At 44.6% G+C, this 9,613-nt stretch overlaps 1 protein-coding gene across 1 annotated transcript; it reads left to right on the forward strand.

The window, feature by feature from the left end:
- Positions 1 to 436: 436 nt before the first annotated feature.
- On the forward strand, positions 437 to 9,291 carry LOC144095225 (uncharacterized). The gene is made up of 5 exons (XM_077629011.1): positions 437 to 592; positions 1,939 to 2,043; positions 7,688 to 7,845; positions 8,033 to 8,106; positions 9,152 to 9,291. The coding sequence occupies exons 1-5, from the start codon at positions 437 to 439 to the stop codon at positions 9,289 to 9,291; spliced, it is 633 nt and encodes a 210-aa protein (XP_077485137.1).
- Positions 9,292 to 9,613: the final 322 nt, after the last annotated feature.

The raw sequence follows: 9,613 nt of genomic DNA on the forward strand, positions 1-9,613 counted from the left end.
TTTTAAGGTTCATAAGGTATGTTTTACATTGTCCTTTTAGAGCGTTTACACGATGGCACACTCTGTCTCCACTAGGTGTCCTTCCAGAGCACATTTGTACTTTTTCAGTGCGACAAGGGCACCTGGAAAGATGGGCCGACCAAGGTTGGTGGGCTCGTAAGAAGCATGGGAAAGTCGCCTTGAACATGATAATGAATGCAAACCATTTTAGGCGTCCAGACTCGAGGCGGAGGCTCGCGAAGCCGATGCAGCAAAAGAGACAACGCTAGTCGAAGATCCAGGCGAACGCAAGGGAGGTTGTGATTCTCAGCGTGCGGGGCAACGGAGTCAAGACCCCGAGTTATGAGCTCGCGAAGCAGCGATGAAGTTAGCGCTTGCTGAAAATCGCACCGTCATAGAAATGATTTTACATGAATTTTAACACGTTAGTACCGCCATGTCGGAAAAAAACTGTGCGGAGTCGCCGGCGGCGTTGGCGACCGTTCGAATCCACGCAGCCAAAGCGGCTGCAGCAACCGGCCACGCTGGCAAACTAGGTGATCAACCTAGGACACGCAACCTTGTGGCATCATCACAACTTGCCCACCGGATTGTAAGCAAACGCACCACCATGGCGGGTGGGAGTTACATTGATGATTGGCCGAGAGTGGTCGCTCGGAAACACCAACCTGAGTCGAGCAGGCCCCACCGGTGGCAGCACCTGCCTTGGCAGGCCAGAGACACATCGCTTAACTGTTCTCCGCGGCGGGCACATGTTATAAATCACTGAGATTTTCTGCTCGAACCTTCCGGCACACGTGGAGAGGTCGTTCGTGGTTGATATATTGCTTCCGTACGGGTGTCAGCAGTCAAGAACCCTTTCAAAAGTGGCGAGTTTCAAAGGGACCAGCAAACAGTGACGGTTGAAATTGTCGATTTTTACAACAATTACCATCCCCCTCACGCACACACACGCATGAGCACAGGCACGCACGAACGCACGCACGCACGCACGCACGCACGCAGCACTGCTTTTTCGCTAAAGAGAATATACTGCTCGCGCAGTAGGATGAATATAATTTTTGCGCTCTGGGTAAATCTATTGATCGAAGCTTTGCTTATAAGGCTTACTCCGCCACATCGTAAACCTCAGTTAAAATGTTGTTATGTAATCGCTTTCTACAAGTGCACTCTTGCTGTGTCACCTGATGGTAGCCTGTGCGGTTCGTGGTGCAATTGCCGCGAAACTAAGTGCTCGGGTCGTCACAAACTCACGGGAAGTCACAAGAGAAGCCTAACAGGCGAAATCTGTGCACAAACAGCTATCGCGACGTGAAGCATGCGGTGCAAGCTTTCGTCAGTCTGTGACGATTTGCCTTTGACTATCAACCCAGTTCGTTGTATCCGTGGTATCAGCAGACCTTTTCTTCCTTTATTATGTTTGCGATGTGCATTTGTTCACTTGGCGAAGTTTTTCCTATACTTTCCACTTGTTCTCGTACTCCGACAAGAGCTCCGAGCTCCGCCAAGCCTATTAGAGAGATTTAGAATAGGGCGATCAGCATTCCGCTACCGTTATCTGCTCAGGCAAGGAACCAGCTGCACTTGCGCAGTGGTAGGTATGCGCCACTTGGAACCATCTCCTCGCGGAAGCGAGGCACGCTATGCTAAATCTCTCTGTTAGCCGGAAGTTAGCGGTAGATAATAGCGTCCCTATGAAGAATGGACTTGAGACTAACTGAAATGGCATAAAAGGCTGCATGGCATACCAGTACTCTGAGGTGAATGACATCGCGTGCTTGCTGAAATACGAGACAGGACAGGAAACGCAAGTGCAAGTTATTTATTTCGGAACGACCAATAAGAATGCCCCAAAGCTTCGACAAAATGCTTTGTTATGCCTGCGTGCCACTCACTGAGTTACACTTCATGATGACTGGAAAAGCTGTTATGCTGCAGGTTACTGTAGCATCCCTGGGGGTGCTGGTTCTTCATGTAGTGCAAGGGAACCTGTTTTACCCAGAATTGCGTAGCGACCTGCAAAAATACCAAGACGTTGGCTCGGTAAGTGCATTCGCATTGCAACGATTTTTTCGATGAAGAGCATTTTGCCAATGGAATAGAACTGAACATCGACGTCATGGAGAAAAAAAAAATTCACTAGCACTTTAAATCTGATCCCAAGGTCCTAAAAAAGCAATGGCTGCAGTTAACCAATGAGTTAGAGCTAAATAACGAGCGCCTGCTTCGTCCGTTGTAGTGAAACAGATGAACGAAGACCATGAAATCTTGCGAATGCTCTAATCTGTAGTGTGCCGGTTGCTAATATAGTGGTGCTGGGCCTGGTGCCCAGCATTTGTTCCTGGTGTTCCCATAATTTTGTGACTACCGTTAGAAATTGCTGCAAAATCTGAATATGCGGTATATGCCATGGGAAAGCGTTTCTCAGGTTATTTTGTTAGAGATCTCGAACTGATAGGCCCGTTGTAGCTACACCTAAGCTACTCGTGAAGTTTTTAGGAAACGCCGGCCTTCCGGGGCAGTGGTGACCGATGCAAGTACTTCTCGACTCTGAGGCACAGGTGGAGGAATTTAGATCATAATTATTGTGAAGATAATTGCGCCTGAATCCCAATAGCACCACCACAGTAATCACCAGCTGCTAAATGATCGAAACTTTCACAAAAATGAAGTTGAAACTTCTTTTTGATTCGGCTCCGAAAAATAACAACGCCAGCACACGCAGTATTGAAATGAACCGTGTGAATGTATGGCATGACATCGTATGGTACGGTGTGGTGCGGTGTGGTGCGGTGTGGCATGGCATAGCACGGTGTGGCATTCATGGGATGGGGTGGTATGGCACCGCATGGCATCATGTGGTATTGCATGATATGGTGAGGCATGGTTATGGTATGGTACGGTATAATACAGTAGGGACGAAGTAGAGTAGGGCTGCTAATTAATTTCGACCACGCAGGAGTTTTTGAACGTGCACTGACATGCGCACAAGGGTAGGTATTCGCGAGAGTTGGTTGTTCATATTACGGTAGGTGTCGGCGTGAACAGGGCGGGACGAACACGGGAACCGAGCGCGCACAGCGCTGAGTCCAGAGGTGGGCAAATGCCCTCATTTTCACTTTTCCTCCCTCACCCTCATTTTTGAATCCATGACCTTCCCTCACCCTCGCCCTCACTAACAAAAGTTATTCGGTCCTCCCTCGCCTTCACCCTCGCATCGTCGGTCCTTCCTCACCCTCACTAACAGTCATTTCAAAACTGGAGTTACTTTTTGTAATCGGCAACTTCTGGCGAGATTACTGAGTAATAAACATATAAGACAAGCCCTGAAGGCACTACTCGACGAGGGGCTGGATGCTTATATTGTGCGTGTGCATGTACGTGTGTGTGTGTGTGTTTTGTTTGAGCTTATACGTGAGACAAAACCAAGACAGCTGCAAGTTGAGCCCCTAAGTATCACTCTGTCTTTACTTCCGGCACGCACTGCCTGCATACATGTCCCTGCACTTATAACATTTCATTGTTATCTATACGCACTTCTGAAATGAGTCAGCACGTTGTTGTGTCTGTGAACAAAAATTAATGTATGCCAAGACTATTTAGAAAACAATGCAGTAGTGCTTACCCCAACAATTACAATAAGTGCTAAGCAAAGAATAGACACAGAACAAGGAAAGTTTGTTGGTCGCTTAATTATCATTACCCGGTGACATTGCAATAACACTAGGTCTTCTGAATTTCACTGCTTCTAATCTCCCGCCATTTCTTGAGGTTTCTTGCATGCTCGTCTGATGACGCTTCCACGCACCACGGATGGAATATGAAGACCACACTTTCAAACTACAGCGTGAGAGACTGGCAGTTTAACACGCGTGAACGCGGGTACGTGATGAATACGAGGAATTGCTTGGCAGTTCGTACAGTGAGGATGTTCAGATTTCTCCCAACTGATTGTTCATCTGCGAAAAGTGTATGAACCGACCGACTTGAAATCGGAGTGGAATTCACTCTTGGTGAAGTGCTCAGCATTACCTCGCGTCTAGTGCTCCGTTGCTTTGTCTTTTTGCGATTTGTTTCGTGGCGTTTCCTAAAAGCTTTGTAAATGATTTAGTTAATGTGAATAGAACATATTTTCAATGTAATAAAATATCATGCTCAAAAAAGAACGGGCGATGGCGTAGTGGGCTGAAGCAGCGGCTAGCGGAACTGATTTTTAGCGCCGCCGCGGGTCCAGACCCCCCTCACCCAGCTATGTTTTCTTTTTGTTTAGTGTCTTCCATCAGTGCGATGCCGGCTTTGCGCTGCAGTGAGGCTCTTATGCTGCCGCTTAAAATAAAACATTACTCAGGCCACTTGAAAATCAAACGGGTAGCTAAAATGCAGCATTTGGGCTGAATAATGGTAATCATTATCTCCCCAGTCTGGAGTGAATGATTCCTGTGGTTGCTATTTTAGTGCCCTAGCGCTTCCTTTCCGCCGAAAAGCGGCTGTCTGTCTGTCCGAAGCCTGCTTCTGGCATGTGAGCTACCTTGGTCACGCGACATTGTGACGTCACCACAAGCTGCCCATCGGATTGTGAGCAAACTGACCAGCGTGGCAATTCAATTAATGATTAGTCGCGAGATATTCCTCAGGGACAGCATAGGTCTCAAAAGCCCCACCTATGGCAGCACCTGCCATCGCAGGGCAGTGGCGTGCAGCTTAACTGCTGCACCTCTGCGCCAGGAGTGGAGTCAGGACTCCCATGGATCTATTAATGTAGAGAATAGACCTATTCTACCGCAGTACGAGTCTAAATAATATCACGCAAACTTACATCATATGATATATCAACCGGAGTAAGCCAGTTCAGGTCAAGCAAACGCATAGAAAGTTAAGATAAACCATGCAAAACCAGGGCTAATGCTGCTAGCGCACGGTAATTCGTGGTTAACCCCAAGCTAAACCACCTGGGATTTTTTTCTTGCATGTCTACGCATTACCCAAACGCTGAGTGTCAATTCTCTACCATGTCTGTAAGAAATTTGGTTCATAAAATAAGGCGTACGATTACGTGGTCACACGTCTCACCAGGGACAGAAATAAACCTAGAGATGTTCCTGTTATTTGGAGAGAAGGACAAGTTTTTCTTTTTTAGCACATTATAAAATGTTAGGCGGAGCTAGCGATGATTCAGACCAAGGTGGTTAAGCTGGTGCTTTATTTCCATAGTAAAACTACAGTTGTTGTCTTTGGCCACCACATTGCGACACCGCTTTCTGATACCGCAGTTCCAGCAACAATAGAAAGATACGACTGTACTGAACTCCTCAAAGTATGAATGGAAAAATTCGACAGTAGTGCCGCCAACGGGCTTTGATTTGACAGTGGAATTTCGTACAAGTATTTTTCGTGCTGCAGCCAGTTGTATATATATATATATATATATATATATATATATATATATATATATATATATATATATATATATATATATATATATATATATATATATATATATATATATATATATATATATATATATATATATATATATATATATATATATATATATACGCACACCAGGTATAATTTCTACATGGTTTACTCTACACTCTGATGATCTGGCAGACTCGGGGTTGATAATGAAAATGTTGACTGCGGTACTACGGTTCCTGTTGGACCGGCAGCCACCCGCAGCGCCCGACCAGTGCCTCCTTGTCAGCGCACTATACAGGGTATTTAACCCAATGCTTTTAACAATTATTAAAAAACTGCTTTTTGAGTTAGAAGAGCACTTTTTCCGGCATAGCATTGTCAACGGTGCAGTACATGGCGGTGACGGAGCAGGCGTGCGGCTCCCCGCCTTTCGTGTTCGCCTCGTGTACCTCCAGTCTGCAGAAACTACGTCTTCCCCGGGATAATTCACCCTAGAAACTGGCGCTCTAAAATGGCAATTTATAACGGGCTGCACACACAAAATTTTTAGCACGGAGTACGGTTCGGGCCACCACCCTCGCCCTCAGACAGTGCGTCTTGCCCTCCCTCACCCTCACCTCATGTCTTCCCTCCCTCGCCCTCACCTCACCATATCTTTCCTCCCTCACCCTCGTCCTCACGAATTTTTATGCGCCCATCCTCTCTCACCCTCACCGAGTGAAATCCTCACGAGCTGAGGGTGAGGACGCCCTCATGAGGTCTCGCCCTCGTGAGGATGCCCATCTCTGGCGCTGACTATCAACTCATGAATTTATTCGAGAAATCGTCAATTTGTGCAAAGGTCACAGCATGACCAAATCAAACCAAATCATGGTACGGAAGCACACAATATGGTCACCATGTGGCATGAAAGCGAGTGATTTACTATCTATCTGATAAGTATTCAATTTATTTTCTTGTTAAAGAAACTAACGGATCAATGACGAGTGGAAAATGGTGCTATGCAATGTGGGAGGTGTCGATTATCGCCCTCGTTAACCAGGATTTTATTTTGTTCACAATTTGCCAGTCTCTGTATATCAGCTCACATAAATTTCCTGTCGCTTCACCCCTAACCTAACTCCTTCCAATTTTCATTCGCATTACTATACAACTACGTGGCTCTTTCTGAGTATGTTTCCTTATAAAAATGGCCCATAGACATTCTATAGACTTATTATATACTGTATTTCCTTCCTAAGATATTTACTTGTGTTTATTCGCAGTATATAGATCTTGTCTACAGATAAAACTCTGCTAAAAGTGTGTGACAATAAATCTATAGATTGTCTATTGACTGTCTGTAGGATTCGTATTCTTTATAGACTAGTTTATAGGACTCTTCTATAGAAAGTCTGTAGAGTTCATTCGCAAAAGTCGATGGAGAGTATACATACCATGCACAGTCTATAGACTGTCTAACAAAACTTTCGTAAGGGTTCATTTCAGTACGGTAGAAAAACACGCATGTATTGCTGAGAAAACTGCATTAAAAATTTTTCCGCCCTTCGATTAAAGCTCGTGACACCTAAACCGAAAACTGAATGATCCCCATTTTGGAGTGAATAGCGGCGTAGCCTGGCCTAAGGGATCCGCGCGCAAAAACCTATGCTGACGCTCCGCAGCTTTCTGCCATACCGATCCGTGATGGCGGTATCTGTGTTTAATTTGTTTTTAGCATTCTCTGACTTCTAAAAGCTTATTTTTCCAACTTAAATTTCTCCTCACTGTCCCTCAAAGAGCGTAAAAAGATCACGCCCTCTTCTGGTTATACGTCACCTTTTTTCTATATGCGTAGTTCAAGAACCTTGAAGGCTTAGTGGGCACCAGCGCTCAAGATTTTTCAGCTTCGTAAGCGAGAACAGAAAGAACTGCAAGAACTGAATTACGAGAAAAAAATATCAATTGCGAGGTTTTTAGCACCTGGTCGGATGATAGGAACTAGCTTTTCAAAATACTCGAAATTATGTATTTTTTTCAAGCTCCATTCATTGTGTCATTATAATAAGATTGAGCAGCTCCGAAAGTTTTTCTTCTCTTGTACAGACTTTTTTTTTTGTACAACACGAATAAAAAATCTACCAAAAAATAAAAGGGAAAACAACTCCACTAATAAAGCGCCGACAGAAATAAACCACTGACTCCAAAGCAGCCCTGTTTTATTGTTGCTTTTGTTGGGCTTATTGTTGTTGTGTATTGCATAAAACAACGCCTTCTTCTGTTTGGCCAGTGCTATCCGGACGTCGGCGATTGGTATGTAGTGTACAGAAACTACTACGAGGACCCATATTTTGGAAAAGCGGAGAAGTGCGTCAAGTTCTCAACTTACGGAGATTACCAGAACTTCAGCAAAGCGGCCATTGCCACTTTCGGCACAAACGGAGTTGGGTAAGAAACTGTAAAAAAACTGCTACCATGAAATGCTTTGAATGAGAGTCAATTGAGAGACTTTCCACAGTACATGGTCAAAACAATGAGTGGCCCTGACTGATTTCAAACCTCATGTCCAAAGTTCATAGTTCATCCTACTTTAAGGTAAATGCAGTAGCGGAAACGCTACGCTTGTCCATTTCAGGAGCGGGCGGATATCTCTGAGTTCAACAAAGTGCTACTGGGCTAAAAACGTGTTGATCTTCACTCCTCGCAACGGTAAGTTTGCAAAGATGCTTGCAGATGAGGGTACAACCAGTTGAATAGCACTAGCTCCTTTTCTTCTTGCGGATGACTTCATGATTTTAAGCAGTCGCTGAAACAACGATCTCTTGAAGCAGCACATTGAAGAGAAACACATCAGACGGTTGTTCAGTAGTATGGTGGTGCTGGTAAGGGCCCTGAGGTCCAGTAAAGTGGACCCGGGGAGCAATATCCTATGCTGCTTGGTTTCAGTCACTGTAGGTTTCCTTCTTGCACGGTTCTGGTAACTGCATTGTCGTAATTAATATAAACAGCGATACATTAATAGAATCAGCAGGCACATGAAGCAAAAAACATGGTCTCATAAAGCAATAAATTTATGAGTACTTATGAGTATTTATGGAGCTGGGTGGAGGCAAGATTACAGACTACAATTAAACGTACAGCAAAAAAAGGAATATCATTGTTGATATGACGATTAAGGCAGGCTAATTCTGCCTCTATACCAACGCCACCACCATCACGCCACCATGACGTTGGTGACTGAGAGGATAAATTAAGCTTCGAATAACACGGAGCCGTTAACCTACTTTTCTGAACTTCCGATTGCTTACTAGGGTTGTAGTAGGCCGTGACTGAATATTTCATTTTTTCTTCTTACCTAGCAATAGTAGCTTAACAGGCATCCTAACTTATTCCAGGCACAGGGCCTGCAGCTGTGGGCCGCATAATATACGCAAGGTGCGGAACTTGTCTCATTATTCGCCATATCTATGCAGCAAACGGTAAGAACACCACATTTTGTTCTAGCATTGAATGATGATTTTTACTGCGAGAAAGCTGAATAACGCCCTTCTTTCTCTATTTCAACTAATTTTTGATTAAACCAAGCTATAAAATTTATAACTTAAGCTTAAGCGTTTTTTTTTTTGCCCCGTATTGGTGATGTTTCAAAAAAAGGTTTAGAAAGTAACAGAAAGTGAAAATGACGGAAAGTGACAGCACGGGACCACTGAGTTCATCCGGGTTGTTCCACCTGTTTGTTGTTCCCAACGAGCAGGTTACGGCTGCACGTACTGGCTTCATTCAAGTGCAGTGGGACAGGAACACCGGGGCTGTGAGTTCATCTACGATGAGAACTGCGGCTCGTCACCAAAGTATCAAATATACGACCAGTCCTGCCAGAAGCAATCACTGTAGAGCTGTTTTCTTTCGCAGAACCTATCGTCGCTACTTCAAGGGCTCACCTTGAAGCCATCGACATGATTGTAGTTTGTAACCGCATGATGAGGAAATGTTAATAAAGCCTAATTTTTATTGAAAACATTTGAAATAATTTGTGCCCGCAACAGTTGGGGCTCCGTGACTTGCTTGAATAAGAAATGTTCTGAGCCAATCTCATGGCGATTAGGGTGCATACAATTTTACGTCGCCTGGTGTCTGTCTTCTTACCTCGGCTTCGAAGATGTAACGCCTCTGAGGGATTAGCGAGTGCATAAGTAGCTTTGCTCCAAAGTGAATA

This window comes from Amblyomma americanum, chromosome 6 (assembly GCF_052857255.1).
Source record: "Amblyomma americanum isolate KBUSLIRL-KWMA chromosome 6, ASM5285725v1, whole genome shotgun sequence".
Lineage (NCBI taxonomy): Eukaryota > Metazoa > Arthropoda > Arachnida > Ixodida > Ixodidae > Amblyomma > Amblyomma americanum.

What these genes read in the sequence shown, in the direction of transcription:
- LOC144095225 (XM_077629011.1), top strand. Translation starts at nt 437, where the DNA reads ATGTCGGAAAAAAACTGTGCGGAGTCGCCGGCGGCGTTGGCGACCGTT. An exon ending in CACAACTTGCCCACCGGATT is followed by an intron (nt 593 to 1,938) that starts GTAAGCAAACGC and finishes GTTATGCTGCAG; the next exon opens with GTTACTGTAGCATCCCTGGG. An exon ending in TTCGGCACAAACGGAGTTGG is followed by an intron (nt 7,846 to 8,032) that starts GTAAGAAACTGT and finishes TGTCCATTTCAG; the next exon opens with GAGCGGGCGGATATCTCTGA.